The sequence below is a fragment of the Salmo salar genome, chromosome 04 (assembly GCF_965601325.2).
Source record: "Salmo salar chromosome 04, fSalSal1, whole genome shotgun sequence".
Taxonomy (NCBI): domain Eukaryota; kingdom Metazoa; phylum Chordata; class Actinopteri; order Salmoniformes; family Salmonidae; genus Salmo; species Salmo salar.
The window spans coordinates 41306263-41331488 of record NC_138294.1 but is presented as its reverse complement, the minus strand read 5'-3'; the positions used below and the strand labels follow the sequence as shown (position 1 = coordinate 41331488).

The 25226-nt window shown below is 43.4% G+C and overlaps 1 protein-coding gene across 1 annotated transcript in view; it reads left to right on the top strand.

The window, feature by feature from the left end:
- Positions 1–2506: 2506 nt before the first annotated feature.
- The window catches only part of LOC106602884 (junctional adhesion molecule A), a 37767-nt gene continuing 15047 nt past the window's right edge, over positions 2507–25226 (top strand). Inside the window, exons 1-4 of the mRNA XM_014195840.2 lie at positions 2507–2807; positions 23776–23838; positions 24025–24141; positions 24346–24486. Of these exons, the coding sequence (XP_014051315.1) occupies positions 2759–2807; positions 23776–23838; positions 24025–24141; positions 24346–24486 (370 nt within the window). The 5' untranslated portion in view covers positions 2507–2758. The remainder of the gene's footprint in view (positions 2808–23775; positions 23839–24024; positions 24142–24345; positions 24487–25226) is intronic.

The following is a 25226-nucleotide window of genomic DNA, read 5'->3' as shown; positions in this document are numbered from 1 at the left end:
TTGGCGTACACATCTCAGAGAAGCTGAAATGGTATAACTACACGGACACCATGGTGAAGAAGGCACGACAATGACTTCAACACCCCCCGGCTACTCTCCCTATGAACGTTAGCTTTTTTATTATTATTATTTTTTTACAATTTTCATTACTTTATTTCACTTAGTCGTGCATGTCGTAGCTCAGAGCCTAAGATTTTCACTGTACCCTTTAATCACACCTGCAACCCTGTATATGTGAGTATTAAAACACTCAATCTCTAAACTTAGTTTTCTCCTATCACAGCCATTAAACTCTGTAACTGTTTTAAAGTCACCATTGGCCTCATGGTGAAATCCCTGAGCGGTTTCCTTCTTCTCTGGCAACTGATTTAGGAAGGATGCCTGTATCTTTGTAGTGACTCGGTGTAATTCATAATCCCACGATGTGAGAAATGTGCAGGAGGGCATAGTCAGAGAGAGTGTACAGTTGAGCTGGAGAAAGCACCGTGTGTCAACTGTGGGGGTGCCTATGCAGCTGGGGATCAGAAGAGCCCTGTGAGAGAAAAACAAGTTGAGATTGACAGAGTTCGAGTAGGGCAGAAACTTTTCTATGCTGAGACAGTGAAGAGAGTAGAGGATAGCCCAAGTGTGAGTGAGTTGACTAGAAGCCCACCAGTGAGTATGCCTATGCCTGAAGAGAGAGAGCCATAGAGGATGAGTTTCAGTAAGGTTGGATTTCTTGCATTTATAGCCATGACAATCAACTGTACTGCACTGATGGAGTGGAAATCACAGAAGATAGATGTGGTAGTTGCAGCAGCAGATAAATACTTGGGTGTGAGAGATTTTAGTGCAGAAGATCTACAGGAAGTTTTGAGAGAAGGGGTTCCATCCTCCCAGGTTGATGGTCTGGTGTAGGATCGTTTACGAGTCATCGAGTCATCTCGCAGTGTTTGATCATACCCTGATGAAGACAGCTTGGCTGTCGAAACGTTGGATATTACATTTTTGCATCTGAGCTCCTAGAGTGTGCGGCTCTCCCTTATTTTCAAGTTTTCTACTCCGCTAGCCAGAACCTCGCCTTAATAGGTGTGCGTTTCTTTTTCTTCTAGTAGGATCGTTTAGGGCCAAGTAGTGGAAAGGGGTAGTGGGTTTTTGGGGATAGTGTGTAGGTGCAGGGTTACATGATAGTGCAATTTAAGTTTTTCCCCTTTTCTCTGAGTTCTGTCAAGACTGAATGGTCAGAAAAACACAGGAGAACTAGAAAACAGGAACTAACAAGAATCATGAGTACGGGGAACGTATTTCTGGGTATTAGGACTACTTTGGAGGAAGACCAATCATACCACTGGGAAGGAGATGGCGGAGGTGGATGTTTTGTTTGAAATTGATGGCGTGTCGAGTGGAGATGAGAGTGAGAAGGAATGGATTACAATGGCAAATAAAAAAGGAAACAAGAGAAGTAAAGTGGTCGTCGAGTCTAGTAAATCCAAGCCTAGTTCTGACTCTTTTTTTAGTCAGAGTGAGGGTGTTGGATCGATCAAGATACCTGGGAGATCCGTTTGAAGTCTCAATAAAAATTATAGATGCATTAGATGAGGTGGCGTAAGTGAAAATAACAAGATTTTAAAAATGTTGTATGTCAGAGGAGCAGAAGGAGCATGCTTTGCACCTGAAAAAGATATCGGATTGGAATGTGTCGTATATGGATCTGCGAAGCAGGGCGCCTATCAAGGGGGTTATCTCTGGAGTGGAGCTAGAAGTGAGTGCAGAGGATATAACTGAAGAAGTAGAGGCAGTGGTTGGTGCACACCGACTGACCCGTATGGTCATCCTTTATTTTGTTATTTGAATTAGAGTCTCTCCTGTCATACATACATTTGGGTGATGTGAGATATCCTGTAAGAGCCTTTGTTCCCAAACCCTTGCAGTATGATAATGTAAACTATTGGGACATGTGTCAAGTGTGTGTAGACATGCTGCAATTATGGTGGTGAGCATGCACCAGAATTCATGAAGTGCCCTGTTGAAGGAGGTGAAGGAGACCGAGGTGTCAAGAATAAGGGCTGTCCAGCATGTCTCCTATCCGGAGGCGGTGAGAAGAGTCGAAGAAGGTAGTAACTTTGAAGAAACCATGGTAGTTGGATTAGAGACATCAGCAAATGTTGCTCAACAAATGGATCCTGACATGTTGCATGTTAAAAAATGTGGACTTGTTTATTGCATTGGTCATAAACTGAACAGTGCAAACAAAGAAGAAATCTGAGAAAATAGGCATCATTGTGAGTGTGGCTGAATGTTTTTTGGGAGTCAGGGAATTTAGAACAGAGGCAAAATAAGGAATCCTGTCGAATGTTCCCGTCCACACAGGCCCCTGAGCCTGTTTAGGGATATGATTTGGATTATCACTGAAGAAGTGGAGTATTTTATCCCGCAATGGAATATTTTTGGTTTTTGTTTCAATACCCCGTACAATAGGTGGCAGCAATACACCAATAGCTGTAGTCTGCCACAAAAGTTAAAAGAAGAAGAATCATTCCTTTCTACAGGTGCAGTTAAAAGAAGACTCGTCACACCGTTCTACAGGTTCATTCGGTAGGGCGTCGAGTTTTAGTTCTTCGAAATTATATTTCAATCAGAGTGGGCCACAGTTTCAACAATTACTTAACCATACATAGATTTTTGGATTAATCGAAAAGTTCTGATTTGAAATTGACTATCGAAATTGGACACTTCACCAGCTTTGAAAACAAATAGGGCTTCATTTGTCGGGGCCGATATGTTTGTCAGCGGCTTGGTATCGGTGTTTCTCTTCCTTCATGCAACAGGTGAGTGCTCCTTCTGTCGATCAAAACTCCTCTTCTGGTCTTAGATTTCGTTTCAATCGGTATACAAACTTGATTATAACTAATGTAAAACTATTACTAAACTACATCTGCGTTTTTTGGAATACCTTATCTTTCATATTAGTAATAAATAACAAATTGCTTATTGATACCTTTTCTTCTATAGGGTTAGTATTCCCACATGGACTTCTCAATGTTACAGCGCTTGTTTACGGAATACTGAGGGAAGATGGAGGCTGCTACCTGGGCTAATTAACGTTAGCTGTCTAGCTTGATCAGAACACATATGTGTAAACAAAAAATAAATAAAAAAACCTGTAAACTGTAGTTCACACGAAGCCAACTGTGGGCGCTGAAAACCCTACGGAGAGAAGGGTTTTCGATTGCCTGGAAACCCGACGTTGAATTGCATGGAATTCTACCTCGGGCAAAAATGTGTTTTGGATCAGAAAAGTTTCCTCATTAACTTTTGCCTGTACTGTCTTTCGTTGTGTCGAACCCCAGTAAGATTAACTGTCGCTAATGGGGATCCTAATAAATCAAATCAAGCCAGCATGTTGAATAAAATGACATTTTAAACATGCTCTACCGGTTATTACCGCTGTTGGTCCTTCTGACTGTAGGAATGTGAGACAATATATCCACAGGAAAGTATACCGGTATTCAACATTATGGCTTGAGGTCCTGTGAGGGAACTTTTTTTTAAATATCCGAACACTTGGTTTCCAGGCGAGTTTTTCGAATTAATCTGCAGCTGAATTGTTTACTTTGCTGTCATAACCATTGACTAATGAATGGAAGATTAATTTTTCAGAGTTGGACACAACAAAAATTCTTACCCTTTTAAGTATGGTGCAGGTGCATTCATGTCTTAATTAGGTATATGTCATCGATCCTTGTAGTCATTGATGTTGGAGGTGATAAAACAATTTAACAAATTGGGATCAATAAAGTAATGGGCTACTCTCTTCTCTTTAGATTGTCTAAAATGACAGTGCATCACTGGCTTCAAATAAACCAGCCCTCAGGACTATTAGCTTCAAGTGTTGAATGGTCTAGAAGGCCTTTAAACATTCCTAAAATCAGTGCAAGGGGACCTATACTTTCCACCTGGTATGTGTGGTTATTGCCTTACCTTGGAAACCCTAGCTCTGCCTCCCCAACTCTGAAACTCACGACAAGCAAACAGGAGACTATTCTCTGCTTTCATTTTACACACTGTAGACTTAGTTCCCATGCTTTTATCTGGGCAAACCAAACTCAGTTTTCAGTCACCACTGCTACCTTCAGATAAAAGGTGATGAGTTGAGACTGCTTTGCAACTGAGCAGCGCAGTGGGAGCTCTGCTGTACCCTGGATATATAATATCCTCTTTAATACAACTTCTCAGACACAATAGTGTGTAGAACTGAGCTAAGCTACCCTGTCCTCCATGTACCTGATGAGGCCCATACCAATGTTCCCTGTCTTTCGCCACTGGGCAAACTTCAGGTTTGCTGAGATCAAACTTGAATTTTGTGAAAATTCTGCGCAACTTCCAGTGCGCGTTTACTGTGTACACAGGCTGTACTCATTTTAAGTTAGTTTCAGACAGTGATCAAGTAGGCTACTGTGGCTATTTGATCATAATGTAGGCCTACCATCAAACAATGGAGAAAATGCATCCCATAACATTTTAACATGTAAATAGCTATCATTCAGCCTACAGTAGCAGCCATTGTGTGGTGTCTTAAAAAAAAACAAAAAAACATGCAGGGCTTGACATTAACCTATGTATCCACTTGTCCGTCAGACAAGGAGGTGGCTGAAAATGTTTGATGCAAGAAACCACTTCAAAAAATCAAATGTATTATTCCCATACCAATATTACCGAGAATTAGGGCTGGGCGATATGGCCAAAATATATCACGGTAATTTCACATTTTTGATGGTATGAATGTTTTTGAAAAATAGTTCTGCGTGACCCAAGGGTGGCAACACATACGTTCTAAGTGATTTCAATGGTACTTTCTCTATTCTATTGCCAATATATTATGGCTAAGGGCTGTTCTTACACAATGCGGAGTGCCTGGATACAGCCCTTAGCTGTGGTATTTTTGCCATATACCACAAACCCACGAGGTGCCTTATTGCTATTAGTAACTGTCTACCAACGTGATTGGAGCAGTAAAAATGCATGTTTTGTCATACCTGTGGTCTGATGTCAAGGCTCGAACCACCGTTTGTTTTTGGTTGTAGTTGAATTGAACATTATAATCTTCATAAATTTCTGCATTTCCTGCTCTCAGTTGAGGTCATTTCCACACTGCCATGTGGGGCTGCACGATAAGGGCAAACAATCTAGCCTTATTTTTTTAACCAAATGTTGCGATTTTAGAGCAAAACACTTGGGTGTACTGTTGGAGTCGTGGAAATGGAGTCATTATTCTAATTCTATAGTTATGATATAATAGTGGGCACTTTGAATTGTGTTTGACATGACAACAAATAAAAAGGATGAGTTATTGTGACAGTGTAGGAACCAAAGTGTGGATAAATGTTTCCTCGGGGACCTTGTAATCTTTGGCTATATTTTGTTTTCTCTTAACTACTTCATGTAGCAAAAATTGTATTCATGTTGCGAACATTCATGCTTTGCGTATTGCTCTTTGATTTAGAAGCACAAACAACATGCTGATTTAGGTCTACACCATCACTGGTGTTATCAGGCTGTATAGCTAATTACGTTCGCGCAGACTCAGCCAACTAATAAACGTACTAACTAGTGGCTAGCATTAGCCGCTAACACAATTTAGGCCCAACTTGCTAAGAAAAGACAAGCTAGTTTGCAGAGGTAAACAAACTAGTGTAATTATAGAACTGTAGTGTTATTTATTATTTTTTTTTTACATTATTCCAGAATGTTTTTTTTCTGTATTCATAGTGGACATCAAGTCAGTATATTACTCGCTAATGTTCAGTCCCTGGACAATGAAGTAGATGAGCTCAGGGCGAGGATCAGAGAGACATCAGGGACTGTAACATACTGTTTCACAGAATCATGGCTCTCTGGATATACTTTCCCCATCCATACAGCCAGCTGGGTTCAGTACATTGCGCAGACAGGAATAAAGAACTCTCCAGGAAGAAGAAAGGCGGTGGTGTATGTTTCATGATTAACTACTCATGGTGCGATTGTGATAATGTACACGAACTCGCATGGCTACAAGGCCCTCTCCTGCACTCCCTTTGGGCAAATCAGATCATGACTCCATTCTGCTCCTTCCTTCCTATAGGCTCAAACTCAAAAAAGAAGTAGCCATGCTAAGGTCTATTCAATGCTGGTCTGACCAATCGGAATCCATGCTTCAAGATTGTTTTGGTCATGCGGCCTGGGAAATGTTCCGGGTAGCCTCGGAGAATAACATTGACGTATACACGGTGACTGAGTTCATCAGGAAGTGTATAGGGGATGTTGTTCACACTGTGACTAAAACCTACCCTAACCAAAAACCGTGGATAGATGACCGTGTTTGCTCAACTTAAAGCGCAAACCACCACATTAAAGGTAAAATATATATTCAAAAAATGTACCACTGCAAGGTGACTTGGAATATGGTCAAAATACAAACCGTGTGTAAAGCAATCAAACAGGCAATGTCACTACTGAGGAAGTGGAGTCGCAATTCAATGCCTCAGACATGATGTATGTGGCAGGGTCTACAGACAGTCGTGGATTACGAAAGGAAAACCAACCACGTGGCGGACATTCTTGCTCCTGGACAAGCTAAACAATTTCTTCGCCCGCGTTGAGGATAAGTGCCGCCACTGCGCCCTGCTCCCAAGGTCTGTGGGCTCTCCGTGGTCGACGTGAGGTAGACATTTAAGCGTGTTAACCCTTGCAAGGCTGCCGGCCCAGATGGCATCCCTAGCCACATCCTAAGAACATGCGCAGACCAGCTGGCTGGAGTGTTTATGGACATATTCAATCTCTCCCTATCCCAGTCTGCTGTCCCACTTGCTTCAATATGTCCACCATTGTTCCTGTACCCAAGAAAGCAAAGGTAACTGAACTAAATGACTATCGCCTTGTAGCACTCACTTCTGTCATCATGAAGTGCTTTTTAGACATTTTAGACTTTTTTTTGTTTTTTGACATTTTAGTCATTTAGCAGACGCTCTTATCCAGAGCGACTTACAGTAATGAATTCATACATTTCATTTCATGCATTTTTTTTGTACTGCCCCCCCGTGGGAATCGAACCCACAACCCTGGCTTTGCACACACCATGCTCTACCAACTGAGCCACAGGGAAGGCTACTTTGAGACGACTAGTCAAGGATCATAATCACCTCCACCTTACCTGACACCCTAGAACCACTTCAATTTGAATACCGCCCCAATAGATCCAAAGAGGATGCCATCGCACTGCACACAACCTCTACTATCCTGATCCTCAACACAGGGGCCCCATAAGGGTGTTTGCTCAGCCCCCTCCTGTACTCCATGTTCACCCATGACTGTGTGTGCCTCCAACTCAATCATTTAAGTTTGGAGACTACACAACAGTAGTAGGCCTGACTACAACAATGACTAGATGGCCTGAAGGGAGGGGGTGAGGGCCTTTGCAGAATGGTGCCAGGAAAATAAATAACCTCTCCCTCAGTGTCAACAAAACAAAGGAACTGATCGTGGACTTCAGGAGCCCGACGAGGGAGCAAGCCCTTATACACATTGACGGGACTGCAGTGGAGAAGGTGGAGAGCTTAAAGTTCCCACGGTGTACACATCACTGACAATCTGAAATGCTCCACCCAGTGTTGTGGATAGGGGCGTGTAGTCCAACCACACTGCGCTACAGCGCCTCTTCAACCTCAGGAGGTTGAAATTTCTTGGCCCTTAACATCCTCACTAACTAAGCTTACTCAAGCCTGTCTCAAAATAAAATACTGCCGCTTTAAAAAAAAAAAAGCTCTACCCAACTATTTTCAAAGATGTCTAGTAATGTGACTGACCGGCTCAAAACGGTCTTATGTAGCAACCTTTTTTAACATCGGATAAAAGTAGACTTGGAGCTACAAAATGGTATCATACACTACATTTGAGGAACAATGAAAGTTATTCTGCTTTGAAAAGTTGATAAACTTGTAAACTCACTTTTGAGAAAATGGCCTTTGAATGTTTTGGTACTACTATTGGAGAGCTCTTTGTCTACTTCCATTCAGTATTGTTCACACCCTCTTATGCTTTAGCCCCACCCATCTAGTTAAGGGTTGATCCAAGCGTTCTGCACTAACAGCAGTCAAGCTAACTTGCTAGCTACTTCCAGACAAGTGAGTGAACAGCTCACCGACGATAACTTGCCCTAGCAGAGCTGGTTAGGCTGTTTTCATGTTATCCTGAGTGTTGGTGACTGTAACTGTGCTGTCAGGTTGTGATTTTGTAAATTCAGAGCGTTTTGCCCTCGGAGCGGCCTACTGGATGCTCTGGCCGACAAGTAGGGTTGATCTGATCGTTCTCACAGCTTGGGTGCTTGACTGTCGTTCACTGGCTAGCTTGCTAGCTACTTCCAGACACATGAGAGAACACCGTACTCTGACAATTGTACTTGCCCTAGCAGAGCTGGTTAGGCTGTTTTCATGTTATCCAGAGCGTTGGTGACTAACTGCTGCTGGCAACAATTATTTTTATTTTTTTTGCTGACTTTTACTGACACCAGCCATATTCAACCGGTGTTGAGCGTTCGTAAATTCATCAGTTATTCTGCGCTCTGGCACACAGACGAGTGCTCTGAAATCGGAGTAGATGGCCAGACTGAATTTATGAACGCACCCCGAAATTGTTACTTTCATAATGGAGTCTTTTTAAGACATGTAGCTAGCTAAACAATTAACCATAATCCGAACTATTACATTACTACACTGCATGAATCTGCAGGTAGCTAACCTACCGGGATCAATGTTAACATTCGGCTAGAACTAGCCAAGCAAATGGCTCTGAGATTTGAATATTAAGATCATACACGTAATGTTAGCAAGCCAGCTAACGTTAGCTAGTTAACAGCACTTTTTAACTTGAAATTAAACCACTTTCTGTCAATTAGAAACGTGTAATATCTGAATGTCTTACCCGTATACATCATGGATGGATGCGTCTCCGGTCGGATGCCATGGTTGCCCTGAGTTTGAAGATGTAATCCGGAGACCGGTGTTTTCTCATCTCCTTAGCTATTATACTCCTAGTTTCCTGAAACGGGTCACACATGTAGATGTTTTGTGCTCTTGCAGGAAGCAATCACTCCCATGTTGCTGACTACAAATGATCTACACTGAACAAAATTATAAACACAACACAAAGTGTTGGTTCCATTTTTATTTGTTCAGGAGCTGAAATAAAACATCCCAGAAATGTTCCATACTGTATGCACAAAAAGCTTATTTCTGTCATTCTGTGCACAAATTTGTTTACATCCCTGTTAGCGGTGCGTATGTCAGCTGTTTGTTGACCCGCACCCGCCCGCAATGGCAAATAACCCTTCCATGAACTATATGTGAGAATCTGAGGCCTGCGCTACAGACGGACTGCATAACTATTTTTTTTGATGGGGGGTGCATGAGTTTGTTTTGCCTGATTTGTAGTTGTTTCTGCATATTTCTGGCTTTGCTAGTCAACTTGTCTATAATTAGATGCATGTAGCTTATCCTTTGTCATGTTGCCCTTGAAGAGTTAAAAAAAAAAAAAAACCTTGCCCAACAGAATAATGTAATAGATTGATAGAATGCGTCAATCTAGTTTACATTGGTAAAGTTCTCATCTTTCGTGGAACAATGACGTTTATGGACTGGTGAGAAAATACAATAAAGCAATACATATTTTATGTGGTTGAAATACTATCAGCTTTTATGATGGAGACAGCACCTCTACATATTTTATAACTGGGCATTGCATTCTCATAATGCAGAAAGAAATGTGTACATTTGTATCATTTTCTGCAGGAGTTAAGGCTGTAACTCTATACGCAAGGGACTAGTGTTACTAGACTTATGTATTTATTGCCCCAAAATGTCCGTTATTCCAAAGTATGTTTCAGATGGGATACATATTTTCCGAAGTACCCCCTTTTTTTTTTATTCATGAAAATAAAATATCTTTAAATGACAGTTATGATGGAATCCTAGGGGTTTTTGTCCAATTGATAATTCGAGCTTGGTTCCCAAGTTTCTAAACCAAACCATCTTTGGTGTAGTGTCGGCATAATATTTGTCACCATAATCATTAGGATATTTTAATGATCTGCAGTAGAAGACGTTCTAAATGCCTTCAGATGTGAACTTAACTGTTTACTTGCAGTTGATGTGTTTTTTTTAGGCTATGGATGAGAAAGTGAACTTGTTCCAAACGTGTAGCTCAGTTGTATGTTGCATTGTGATTTATACAGTGCTTTCGGAAAGTATTCAGACCCCTTTTCCCACATTTTGTTACGTTTATTGCCTTATTCTAAAATGGATTCATTTGCTTTCCCCCCCTCAATCTACACGCAATACCTAATAATGACAAAGCAAAAACAGGTTTTTAGAAGTTGTTGCAAATTTATTGAAGGAGGAAAAAATAAAATTACATTTACATAAGAATTCAGACCCTTAACTCAGTACTTTGTTGAAACACCTTTGGCAGTGATGACCGCATCGAGTCTTCAGTATGACGCTACAAGCTTTGCACACCTGTATTTGGGGAGTTTCTCCCATTTCTTCTCTGCAGATCCTCTCCACCGCTGTCAGGTTGGATGGGGAGTGTCTCTCCACAGCTATTTTCAGGTCTCTCCAGAGATGTTCGATCGGGTTCAAGTCCAGGCTCTGGCTTTTCTCAGTTCATCTTTACCTCGATCCTGACTAGTCTCCCAGTCCCTGCTGCTGAAAAACATCTCCACAGCATGATGCTGCCACCACCATGCTTCACCGTAGGGATGGTGCCAGGTTTCCTCCACACGTGAGACTTGACATTCAGGCCAAAGAGTTTAATCTTGATTTCATCAGACCAGAGAATCTTGTTTCTCCTTTTGGCAAACTCCAAGCGAGCTGCCGTGTGTTTTACTGGGTGGCTTCCGTCTGTCTACTCTACCATAAAGGCCTGATTTGTGGAGTGCTACAGAGATGGTTGTCCTTCTGGAAGAGTCTCCCATCTCCACAGAGGAGCTCTGTCAGAGTGACGATCGGAAACTCGGTCACCTCCCTGACCAATTCCCTTCTCCCCCGATTGCTCAGTTTTGCCTAGGCGGCCATGCCGGGCAATCTTGGTCGTTCCAAACTTCTTCAATTTTTATGAATGATGGATGCCACTGATTTTGGGGACCTTCAATACAGCAGAAATGTTTTGGTCCCCTTCCCCAGATCTGTGCCTTGACACAATCCTGCCTCAGAGCTCTACAGACAATGCTTTCAATCTCATGGCTTGGTTTTTGCTCTGACATGCACTGTCAACTGTGGGACCTTCTTATATAGGTGTGTGTGTGTGTGTGTGTGTGGATTTCCAAATGTCCAATCAATTGAATTGAACTCAGGTGGACTCCTAAGTTGTAGAAACGTATATCAAGGATGATCAATGGGAACAGGATGCACCTGAGCTCAATTTTGAGTCTCTACCTTGTACATACACTGCTCAAAAAATAAAGGGAACACTAAAATAACACATCCTAGATCTGAATGAATGAAATAATCTTATTAAATACTTCTATCTTTACATAGTTGAATGTGCTGACAACAAAATCACACAAAAATAATCAATGGAAATCCAATTTATCAACCCATGGAGGTCTGGATTTGGAGTCACACTCTAAATTAAAGTGGAAAACCACACTACAGGGTGATCCAACTTTGATGTAATGTCCTTAAAACAAGTCAAAATGAGGCTCAGTAGTGTGTGTGGCCTCCACGTGCCTGTATGACCTCCCTACAACGCCTGGGCATGCTCCTGATGAGGTGGCGGATGGTCTCCTGAGGGATCTCCTCCCAGACCTGGACTACAGCATCCGCCAACTCCTGGACACTCTGTGGTGCAACGTGGCGTTGGTGGATGGAGCGAGACATGATGTCCCAGATGTGCTCAATTGGATTCAGGTCTGGGGAACGGGCGGGCCAGTCCATAGCATCAATGCCTTCCTCTTGCAGGAACTGCTGACACACTCCAGCCACATGAGGTCTAGCATTGTCTTGCATTAGGAGGAACCCAGGGCCAACCGCACCAGCATATGGTCTCACAAGGGTTCTGAGGATCTCATCTCGATACCTAATGGCAGTCAGGCTACCTCTGGCGAGCACATGGAGGGCTGTGCGGCCCCCCAAAGAAATGCCACCCCACATCATGACTGACCCACCGCCAAACCGGTCATGCTGGAGGATGTTGCAGGCAGCAGAACGTTCTCCACGGCGTCTCCAGACTCTGTCACACGTGCTCAGTGTGAACCTGCTTTCATCTGTGAAGAGCACAGGGCGCCAGTGGCGAATTTGCCAATCTTGGTGTTCTCTGGCAAATGCCAAACGTCCTGCACGGTGTTGGGCTGTAAGCACAACCCCCACCTGTGGACGTCGGGCCCTCATACCACCCTCATGGAGTCTGTTTCTGAGCGTTTGAGCAGACACATGCACATTTGTGGCCTGCTGGAGGTCATTTTGCAGGGCTCTGGCAGTGCTCCTCCTGCTCCTCCTTGCTCAAAGGCGGAGGTAGCGGTCTTGCTGCTGGGTTGTTTCCCTCCTACAGCCTCCTGATGTACTGGCCTGTCTCCTGGTAGCGCCTCCATGCTCTAGACACTATGCTGACAGACACAGCAAACCTTGCCACAGCTCGCATTGATGTGCCATCCTGGATGAGCTGCACTACCTGAGCCACTTGTGTGGGTTGTAGACTCCGTCTCATGCTACCACTAGAGTGAAAGCACAGCCAGCATTCAAAAGTGACCAAAACATCAGCCAGGAAGCATAGGAACTGAGAAGTGGTCTGTGGTCCCCACCTGCAGAACCACTCCTTTATTGGGGTTGTCTTGCTAATTGCCTATAATTTCCACCTGTTGTCTATTCCATTTGCACAACAGCATGTGAAATGTATTGTCAATCAGTGTTGCTTCCTAAGTGGACAGTTTTTGATTTCACAGAAGTGTGATTGACTTGGAGTTACATTGTGTTGTTTAAGCATTCCCTTTATTTGTTTGATCAGTGTATATAAGCATTCAGACCCTTTGCTATGTGACTCAAATTTGATTTGTCACATGCGCCAAATTCAACAGGTGTAGACCTTACAGTGAAATGCTTACATACAAGTCCTTAAACCAAAAATGCACTTAAGAAAAATTGTACAAAAAATAAAAATTAAAAAATAGTTAAAGAGCAGCAGTAAAATAACAGTAGCAAGGCTATATACAGGGGGTACCAGTACAGAGTCAATGTGCAGGGGCACCGGTTAGTTTAGGTAATATACTGCTCAAAAAAATAAAGGGAACACTTAAACCACACAATGTAATTCCAAGTCAATCACACTTCTATGAAATCAAACTGTCCACTTAGGAAGCAACACTGATTGACAATACATTTCACATGCTGTTGTGCAAATGGAATAGACAACAGGTGGAAATTATAGGCAATTAGCAAGACACCCCCAATAAAGAAGTGGTTCTGCAGGTGGGGACCACAGACCACTTCTCAGTTCCTATGCTTCCTGGCTGATGTTTTGGTCACTTTTGAATGCTGGCGGTGCTTTCACTCTAGTGGTAGCATGAGACGGAGTCTACAACCCACACAAGTGGCTCAGGTAGTGCAGCTCATCCAGGATGGCACATCAATGCGAGCTGTGGCAAGGTTTGCTGTGTCTGTCAGCATAGTGTCCAGAGCATGGAGGCGCTACCAGGAGACAGGCCAGTACATCAGGAGGCTGTAGGAGGGAAACAACCCAGCAGCAGGACCGCTACCTCCGCCTTTGTGCAAGGAGGCGCAGGAGGAGCACTGCCTTGCAAAATGACCTCCAGCAGGCCACAAATGTGCATGTGTCTGCTCAAACGCTCAGAAACAGACTCCATGAGGGTGGTATGAGGGCCCGACGTCCACAGGTGGGGGTTGTGCTTACAGCCCAACACCGTGCAGGACGTTTGGCATTTGCCAGAGAACACCAAGATTGGCAAATTCGCCACTGGCGCCCTGTGCTCTTCACAGATGAAAGCAGGTTCACACTGAGCACGTGTGACAGTCTGGAGACGCCGTGGAGAACGTTCTGCTACCTGCAACATCCTCCAGCATGACCGGTTTGGCGGTGGCATTTCTTTGGGGGGGCCGCACAGCCGTCCATGTGCTCGCCAGAGGTAGCCTGACTGCCATTAGGTGCCGAGATGAGATCCTCAGACCCCTTGTGAGATCATATGCTGGTGCGGTTGGCCCTGGGTTCCTCCTAATGCAAGACAATGCTCGACCTCATGTGGCTGGAGTGTGTCAGCAGTTCCTGCAAGAGGAAGGCATTGACGCTATGGGCTGGCCCACCTGTTCCCCAGACCTGAATCCAATTGAGCACATCTGGGACATCATGTCTCGCTCCATCCACCAACGCCACGTTGCACCACAGACTGTCCAGGAGTTGGCGGATGCTTTAGTCCAGGTCTGGGAGGAGATCCCTCAGGAGACCATCCGCCACCTCATCAGGAGCATGCCCAGGTGTTGTAGGGAGGTCATACAGGCACGCGGAGGCCACACACACTACTGAGCCTCATTTTGACTTGTTTTAAGGACATGACATCAAAGTTGGATCAGCCTGTAGTGTGGTTTTCCACTTTAATTTTGAGTGTGACTCCAAGTCCAGACCTCCATGGGTTGATAAATTGGATTTCCATTGATTCTTTTTGTGATTTGTTGTCAGCACATTCAACTATGTAAAGAAAGTATATAAGATTATTTATTTATTTCATTCAGATCTAGGATGTGTTATTTTAGTGTTCCCTTTATTTTTTTGAGCAGTGTAAATTAATTTTCATTTGTAATTTCTAAAACTGTTTTCGCTCTGTCATTATTGGGTATTGTGTCGATTGGGGGGGGGACATTTAAATCAAATTCAAAATAAGGCTTTAATGTAACCATATGGAAAAGTCAAGGGATCTGAATGCACTGTATTAACGGAAAAGGTTGCATTAAATGGGCGCAATGTTGTTTTAATGATGCATTTAGTGATAAATTCATTCCCACAACGTATAAACAAAAAACATTCACTGTGAAAGTAGATTAATGTAGGCCATTTGTTCAATTTTGCCTGGTTCACCAACTTCTTCTGACTTCATTGTGTCAAATCGGAGGCCCTGTTGTCCGGACCTCTGGCCGTCTCTATGGGGTTGACGCAGGGTTCAATTCTTGGGCCGACTCTTTTCTCTGTATACATCAATGATGTCGCTCTTGCTGCTGGTGAGTCTCTGATCCACCTCTATGCAGACGACACCATTCTGTATACTTCTGGCCCTTCTTTGGACACTGTGTTAACAACCCTCCAGATGAGCTTCAATGCCATACAACTCTCCTTCCGTGGCCTCCAACTGCTCCTAAATACAAGTACAACTAAATGCATGCTCTTCAACCGATCGTTGCCTGCACCTTCCCTCCTGTCCAGCATCACTACTCTGGACGGTTCTGACTTAGAATATGTGGACAACTACAAATGCCTAGGTGTCTGGTTAGGCTGTAAGCTCTCCTTCTAGACTCACATCAAACATCTCCAATCCAAAGTTAAATCTAGAATTGGCTTCCTATTTCGCAACAAAGCATCCTTCACTCATGCTGCCAAACATACCCTTGTAAAACTGACCATCCTACCGATCCTCGACTTCGGCGATGTCATTTACAAAATAGCCTCCAATACCCTACTCAACAAACTGGATGCAGTCTATCACAGTGCCATCCGTTTTGTCACCAAAGCCCCATATACTACCCACCACTGTGACCTGTACGCTCTCGTTGGCTGGCCTTCGCTTCATAATCGTCGCCAAACCCACTGGCTCCAGGTCATCTACAAGACCCTGCTAGGTAAAGTCCCCCCTTATCTCCGCTCACTGGTCACCATAGCAGCACCCACCTGTAGCATGCGCTCCAGCAGGTATATCTCTCTGGTCACCCCCAAAGCCAATTCCTCCTTTTGGCTGTCTCTCCTTCCAGTTCTCTGCTGCCAATGACTGGAACGAACTCCAAAAATCTCTGAAACTGGAAACACCTATCTCCCTCACTAGCTTTAAGCACCAGCTGTCAGAGCAGCTCACAGATCACTGCACCTGTTCATAGCCCATCTATAATTAGCCCAAACAACTACCTCTTCACCTACTGTATTTATTTATTTTGCTCCTTTGCACACCATTATTTATTTCTACTTTGCACTTCTACTACAAATCTACCATTCCAGTGTTTTTACTTGCTATATTGTATTTACTTTGCCACCATGGCCTTTACCTCCCTTATCTCACCTCATTTGCTCACATTGTATATAGACTTATTTTCTACTGTATTATTGACTGTATGTTTGTTTTACTCCATGTGTAACTCTGTGTTGTTGTATGTGTCGAACTGCTTTGCTTTATCTTGGCCAGGTCGCAATTGTAAATGAGAACTTGTTCTCAACTTGCCTACCTGGTTAAATAAAGGTGAAATAAATACATTTATCGAGTCAGTTTTCTTGCTCAAACTGTGAGCAACACCTGGAAAACTCTGACATTTTCTCTCAACACAGGGATGTCAATTTGCAAGGGACTAGTATCATCAGGAATTTGCCAAAAAATAGGTTATTCTGTTTAGTCATCCAGGTTCAGTTTTAATTTAACCAATCTAAACGGTAGGCTACAGTTCCCTTGACATGCCATAGGCCCAACTGAAGTCGTCTTGTGACTGTAGAATGTGTAAAGTTACACCAGGAACGCACAATCCCTCCGTCAGTGCTCACTGTCCGCAACAGGCTGAGGCTGGACTGAGGGCTTGTAGGCCTGTTGTAAGGCAGGTCCTCACCAGACATCACCGGCAACAACGTCGCCTATAGGCACAAACCCACCATTGCTGGACCAGACGGGACTGGCAAAAAGTGCTCTTCACTGACGAGTCGCGGTTTTGTCTCACCAGGGGTGATGGTTGGATTTGCGTTTATCGTTGACGGAATGAGCGTTACACCAAGGCCTGTACTCTGGCGCGGGATCGAGGTGGAGGGTCCGTCATGGTCTGGGGCGGTGTGTCACATCGTCATTGCCTGCAATAACAAGCTCAGGCCAATCTCAACGCTGTGCGTTACAGGCAAGACATCCTCCTCCCTCATGTGGTACCCTTCCTGCAGGCTCATCCTGACATGACCCTCCAGCATGACAATGCCGCCAGCCTGACTGCTCATTCTGTGTGTGATTTCCTGCAAGACAGGAATGTCAGCGATCTGCTGAAATGTCCGGGAACTTACAGGTGCCTTGGTGGGAGAGTCGGGTAACACCTCACAGCAAGAACTGGCAAATCTGGTGCAGTCCATGAGGAGGAGATGCACTGCAGTACTTAATGCAGCTGGTGGCCACACCAGATACTGACTTAATTTAGATTTTTGACCTGCGCTTTGTTCAGGGACACATTCAATTTCTGTTAGTCACATGTCTGTGGAACTTGTTCAGTTTGTCTTAGTTGTTGAATCTTATGTTCATACAAATATTTACACATGTTAAGTTTGCTGAAAATAAACTCAGTTGACAGTGAGAGGATGTTTTTTTTGCTGATTTTTAGTTAGCATAAGCTGCTAGGAGTGCTAGCTAGCAACCTTACTAACAGGTCGCCTGAGGTAAAATACATTAAAGTTAACCTAACTTAATTGCAGTTGTGAGTGGTTCCATGAGTGACTAGCTTTACAGTTCATGTTAGTTTATAGCCTTTTAGCTATTTTACCCAGCCATCTGTGTAAAGTAGATGGCTACGCCATCTTGTGAAGACCCATCTACTCGCCCCGGCCCGCTAGCTTTCTGAATCGCCGTGTCTCCAGCTCGCCTAGCGTAGTAGCAACTACCAAACGGCTCCCTGACTCACCTATTGCTGCTCATTGGACCCTATAATCACTCGGCTACACATGCCTCTCCCTATTGTCAATATGCCTTGTCTACTGCTGTTTAGGTTAGATATTGTTTTATTTCACTGTAGATCCCCCCCCCCCCCCCCCCCCGCCCTGCCCTGCCCAACATGCCTTAGCTAGCTCTTTTGTCCCACCCTCCACACATGCGGAGACCTCACCTGGCTTAACTGATGCCTCCAGAGACACAACCGCTCTCAACGTCACTCAATGCCTAGGTTTACCTCCACTGTACTCACATCCTACCATACCCTTGTCTGTACATTATGCCCTGAATCTATCCTACCATACCCAGAAGTCTGCTCATTTTATTCTCTGTTCCCAATGCACTAGACGACCAGTTCTTATAGCCTTTAGCCGTACCATAACCTCTACATCAGAGGAGGAGCAGGGTAAACCCAGGCCTGTAGCCCCCCAGCACTCTACCTATTACCCAGGCGCTCATTTGTTGACTTCTGTAACATGCATAAAACCAAGGCTTTTACGGTTAACATTAGAAGCCTCCTCCCTAAATTTGTTTTAGCACTCTCCGCCAACCCTGATGTCCTAGCCATGTCTGACTCCTGGCTTAGGAAGGCCACCAAAAATCCTGAAATTTCCATCCCCAACTACATTCTCCGACAAAATAGAACTGCCAAAGGGGGCGGAATTGCAATCTAGATGTTCTGTCATGATATTCAGGTCTGTGCCCAAACAATTCGAGCTTCTACCTTTTTTAAAAATCCATCTTTCCAGGAACAAGTCTCTCACCGTTGCTGCTTGTTATAGACCCCCACAGCCCCCAGCTGTGCCCTGTACACCATATTTGATTGCCCCCCCCCCCCCCCCCCCCCCCCCTATTGTCAGAGTTCCTACTGTTAAGTGACCTAAACTGGGATATGCTTAACACCCCAGCGTCCTACAATCTTAGCTAGATACCCTAAATCTCACACAAATTATCAAGGAACCTACCAGGTACAACCCCAAATCCGTAACCATGGGCACCCTCATAGATATCATCCTGACCAACTTGCCCTCTAAATACCTCTGCTGTCTTCAACCAGGATCTCAGCGCTCATTGCCTGCTTCTGTGATGGGTCCGCGGTCAAACGACCACCCCTCATCACTGTCAAACGTTCCCTAAAACACTTCTGCGAGCAGGCCTTTATAATCAACCTGGCCCGGGTATCCTGGAAGGATATTGACCTCATCCCGTCAGTAGGGGGTGCCTGGTTGCTCTTTAAAAGTGCCTTTCTCACGATCTTAAATAAGCATGCCCCATTCAAAAAACGTAGAACTAAGAACAGATATAGCTCTTGGTTCATCCCAGACTTGACTGTCCTTGACCAGCACAAAAACATCCTGTGGTGTACTGCATTGAATAACCCCTGCGGTATGCAACTTTTCAGGGAAGTCAGGAACCAATATAGTCAGTTAGGAAAGCTAAGGCTAGCTTTTTCAAACAGAGGTGCATCCTGTAGCACTAATTCCAAAAAGTTTTGGGACACTAAAGTCCATGGAGGATAAGAGCACCTCCTCCCAGCTGCCCACTGCACTATCACCACCGATGTTAAATCCAATATAATTGAGAATTTCAATAAGCATTTCTCTACGGCTGGCTATGCTTTCCACCTGGCTACCCCAGCCCTGGCCAACAAATCTGCACCCCCCGCAGAAACTTGCACAAGCCCCCCCCCCCCCCCCCCCCCGCTTCTCCTCCACCCAAATCCAGACAGCTGATGTTCTGAAAGAGTGGCAAAATCTGGATCCCTACAAATCAGCTGGGCTAAACAATTTGAACCCTCTTTTTAAAATTATCAGCTGAAATTGTTGCTACCCTTATTACTAGCCTGTTCAACCTCTTTCCTATTGTCTGAGATACCCAAAGATTGGATAGCTGCTGCAGTCATCCCCCTCTTGAAAGGGGGAGACACTCTAGACCCAAACTGTTCAAGACCTAGCCAAGTTAACAAACATATCACCGACCCATTTTGAATCCGACCGTACCTTCTCCACTATGCAATCTGGTTTCCCGGCTGGTCATGGGTGCACCTCAGCCGCGCTCAAGGTCCTAAACGATATCATAACCGCCATCGATAAGATGCACTACTGTGCAGCCGTCTTCATCGACCTGGTCAAGGCTTTCGACTCTGTCAATCACCACATTCTTATCGGCAGACACAACAGCCTTGGTTTCTCTAATGACTGCCTCATCTGGTTCACTAACTACTTCTCAGCTGGAGTTCAGTGTGTTAAATCGGAGGGCCTGTTGTCCGGACCTCTGGCTGTCTCTGGGGGTGCCAAAGGGTTCAATTCTCGGGCTGACTCTTTTCTCTGTCCATATCAATTGATGTTGCTGTTGGTGAGTCTCTGAGCCACCTTTATGCAGATGACACCTTTCTGTATACATCTGGCCCTTCTTTGGACACTGTGTTAACAAATCTCAAGCTTCAATGCCATACAGCACTCCTTCTGTGGCCTCAACTGCTTTTAAATGCTAGTAAAACTAAATGCCAATTGTTGGTCGCACCCACCCACCTGACTAGCATCACTACTCTGGACGGTTCTGACTTAATATGTGGATAACTACAAATACCTAGGTGTCTGGTTAGACTAGACTGTAAACTCTCCTTCCAGACTCACATTAAGCATCTCCAATCCAAAATTAAAGCTAGAATCAGCTTCCTATTTCACAACAAAGCCTCCTACTTTTTGGCTGCCTTTCCTTCCAGTTCTTTGCTGCCAATAACTGGAACGAATTACAAACATCACTGAAGCTGGAGACCCATATCTCCCTCACTAACTTTAAGCATCAGTTGTCAGAGCAGCTTACCTATCACTGTGCCTGTAAATAGCCCATCCAAGAACCTCATCCTAAAATAATAATAATAATAATAATAATAATAATAATAATAATAATAATTTGTATTTAATTTTTTTGGGGGGGCGCTTTTGCATCCCTGTTACTCTACTTGCACATCTATCACTCCAGTGTTAATGCTAAATTGTCATTATTTTTGCCTCTATGGCCCATTTATTGCCTTACCTCCCTACTCTTCTACATTTGCACACACTGTACATAGATCTTTCTATTGTGTTTTTGACTGTAGGTGTAACTTTTTGTCACATTGCTTTGCTTAATCTTGGCCAAGTCGCAGTTGTAAATGAGAACTTGTTCTCAACTGGCCTACCTGGTTAAATAAAGGTGGGGGAAAAAAAAGAATCATAGCTAGCTATTTTTATTTAAGAGGTTTTCAATTGGCATCTCTCCCCCTGTGTTCAGTCACAGGTGGGGACTGGATTAGCTGTGTGCAGTACAGGAGGTGGGCTCATGAGTTGTGCTCTAAAAACATTTCATGAAATACCCAGTGTTAACTTCAGCAGTTTTTTTTTTTTCAATTTTTTTATTGTTCTTAGCATGACCTTCATCCCCATTGCAATTTTGAGACAAAATAGACCCTAGTAACGGTGACGATCCCCATTCCATACAAATTTGCTCAACTGCAGCATTCAAATGAGGCTGAAATGAAAAATAATGGGACTTGCATCAAAATCCGGGGTGTTTACTTTAAATTCTGCGTGGATTGACACGGTAATAGCCTAATTTGAGAAAAGATTAGATTTTTTTTATTTTTATAAACGGACCACTCTGACGCAGTACGTTACATCGTGACGTGTCACTATGTAATGTACGACACGCATTGGCAACTCATTTTGTGCCGTACAGCCTCTTTCCACCAGGTGTAGCCCTTCTCTCTCTCGCATATTAAAAACAAAGGGACAGGGTAAGGGGGATACCTAGTCAATTGTACAGCTGAATGCATTCATTTTTTGTCATCACTGCAAGCCATCAACAATTTCAAAAGCCGCGACAGCCGCTGTTTACTTCTGAACTGTAACACCGCCCTAAATACCTGATTCAAATTTGACACAAACCTTCAAATAGGTATGTAATAACACATTATATAAACTCTTTATAGTGTTTAATTTACATTTTAGAGGTGATAAGTTGGACAGATCAGGTGAAAAAAGAAGTTTCCCAACACCTTTCACTATCACACCGTAGGTTTCGCTTCCCCACCTGCCATTTTTAAGAAGACCCGAAGGAGCTCATTTCCTTCAATCATGCAGAGACGGGCATCTTGAAGATCTCGTCTTTGATTTTGCTGAAAGGGGGGAAATTGTGCTTTACAATGGTATTGATATTACAGTTGACCTGGAAGTATTATGTTTTTGGGGTGCTAAAATAAGGTAAATATTACTGACCAGCGCTATGTACAAAAGTGCATTAGTTTCAGTTACCCTACTACTCTTGTTGGCTGGTGGAAAAAAAAAATTAAATAAAAATCATGTGGACAGTTCCTCCAATATCTTCAATATGCACCTCGGATCTGGATAAGGTTACGTCGGGGACACAACCGAGCGCGTCTTCACTTGTAGCCTCAGAGTCCCAAAGATTTTTATAACTAAACCAAGATGGACAACAGCCTGTCATTTCCATTGAGAACAGATAAGTCATAGTGGGCAGCATAAGCAAGGAGGTGGGCAGAGCCAAGCATGAGTTTGCGAGATCCTATGGTCCCGTTGTAGCATAAATCTGCGTATTTCAGTTGGGGAACGCCTACTCTGAAGTGCGGGTGTGCAATCACTCAATATGCTTTTGCACTCCTAAACAATGCACTTTTGTTTTTCAAACTTTGGCAAAGGCTAAAGTCTACAAAATTGTACACTCTGTTCATAAGATTCTAGTTTCGGGAACTGTATTTAGATAAAATGTTTCATCGATGAGAATGCGCAGGATGTAGGCCAAAATCCATCTACTCTGACTGTGGCCGCTGGGCTTCCCCTCATTACCATATTTGGTAGTGAGTGGAAATGCCAAGTGGAAGCTTCAAATTCATACATCCATTGAAATATGTCTTATTATTCTGTGACCCGGTCACGGCGAGCCATGTGAGTGAGCGATGCTTTGACACGCAGAAGGGAATTAAAATCATTATTATACAACGGCCACTGGCATTACGGCCACACAAAGGGGATGTAGCCGGGGAATTCGAGGTATTGTGAATGAGACTGTTGAAGTGTGTACAGCCTGCGCAAAAAAACAAAGCTGCGCTTATGCCTTTTCATGCAACTTTTTTCAAATCATCGTTAGTCGCAGCATTAGAATGTATAAAACATCTAAACATATAGCCCAATGTTTGTATCACAACTAAAGTTGCATAAATAACTCTAAATGAAGGAACAGTTCCACCTGTTATGCTTAACTGCTCAACACAGAATAGCTGTGTGCACTCCCTCAAATCATTTGGAGAGAATATTATTTCACTATACAAAATGTTTTGCTATGGTCTACAACTAATGAATACACCCCAGTGTTTGTCTATTCAAACCACACGAGTTCTTTTCGGGTCCAAAAAGTTGATCCGAGGACAACTAGACCGTACCCGTCTAGACCAGAGTGACAAATGTTATCAACCAAGTTGCTCCTATGGTTAACAATTAGGTCTATGTTGGGTAGGCCTTAAGTCATAGACCCGAGGACACAGAACGGGACCTGACCCGGATCCGAGGGGTCACTACAGTATTTCCTACCCAGACCCGTGAAGACCTAGTCTACACCCTGTAGGCTTCAGGCCATTGGTTGGCAGATCACCAGGCATGCTCTTAGGGCTTTAAAGAGAGGGGAGCAGGTCATTGATATGACTCCCTGATTTAAAATTGAAAGGCTTTAGAGTTCAGCGGAAACCAAAACAGTCATCTCGGCAGGTGTTTATGTTAATGGTAGATGGTGGTGTTAGGACTTGAGCACTTGGTGTTTGAATTCCAAAGATGCAATGCATCCCTTTAAGTAATTTCACCTCTTTAATGTCTCTGATCTCTCTACTTCTCTCTCCCTAGGTATAGACTGCGCCTTCACAGTCACAACCAGCAATGCAGATGTGAGGGCTAAAGAGAATGAAGGTATTTCCTGGAGAATGGAATTTAGCTATCAATTGGCATGCCGAGCTTTTATGAAATAAACAAAAGCTTTCAACTGTCACATTTTTGTCTGTTACAAAGAAGCAATACAGAATATTATATTGAAAACGTTTAATTGTATTTGTCCCACAGCTTTGTGGTTTAAACTGATCAGACTGTTCTCTACAGGTGCTGATCTTTACTGCACTCACTCCGCTGACTTTGGTGCAAATGCCAGAGTTGAGTGGAAGTTTAAGGACATGACGGGTTCTACAACCAATGTCATTTTTGATGGGAAACCTACCAGTAAGTACATAAACTTTTCAGACTGATTCCAAAGAAATGCATTACGTATGACCTCTTGTATTTGTAGGACTTGTGATTATTTGCTTGTATATTCATCCACATTAACGGTTACACCATTCTTGTATTCAAACCTGAACACTTTTGTTATCCCTACAAATGAGTGACTGGCCATTCCTCCAGTATAACATTTGTTCCCTCTCTCAGCACCATATGCCGACCGTGTCACTAAGTTTGATGGGATGCTGCAATTCAGTAAGGTGACACGGAAAGACAATGGGGAGTATTACTGCGCGGTATCTGGTAGTCAGAAGTTTGGGGAGGTCAAAGTGAAGCTCACTGTTTTAGGTAAGTACAATCTAGAGGACCATTGATTAGCATGTGTTTTTTAACCACTCCTATAAAAATTGTAGATTATCAGATACTCAACAAGAAGGCATGATTTTCATTATTACTGGAACGGGACCGAAGTGTTACATATAAAGATCCAGTCCATATAAAAATTGAGGCCCCTTACACTTTAGTGTTGTGATCCAGAAATGCTAGCAAAATGCATAGGGCATAGAATTAAAAAGGTATTGTCGGATATTATTCATCTTAATTAGACTTTTTTTTTTTTTTTTTTACATGGACGATACGCAGGAGGAAAAATAAGACCAGTACTATAAACAATAGAACACTGAAAAATCTGGGAAACCAGGCCTGGTATTCATGGCTGACTTAAATACTTTTGATAAAGTACGACTGGAATTTATATATAAATGCCTGGAATATTTCAATTTTGGATAATCTCTTATACAATAGACTGAATTTATGTACAGTGCATTTGGAAAGTATTCAGACCCTTTTACTTTTTCCACATTTTGTTACATTGCAGCCTTAATTTCTAAAATTGATGAAACATTTCTCATCCATCTACACACACTAACCCAAAATGACAAAGCAAAGAGGTTGTAAGAATTTTTTGCAAAGTTATAAAAACATTTAAACTGAAAGCATTTAACTATTCAGTCCCTGTACTCAGTACTTTGTTGAAGCACCTTTGTTGGCAGTGATTACAGCCTTGGCTGTGACGCTACAAGCTTGGC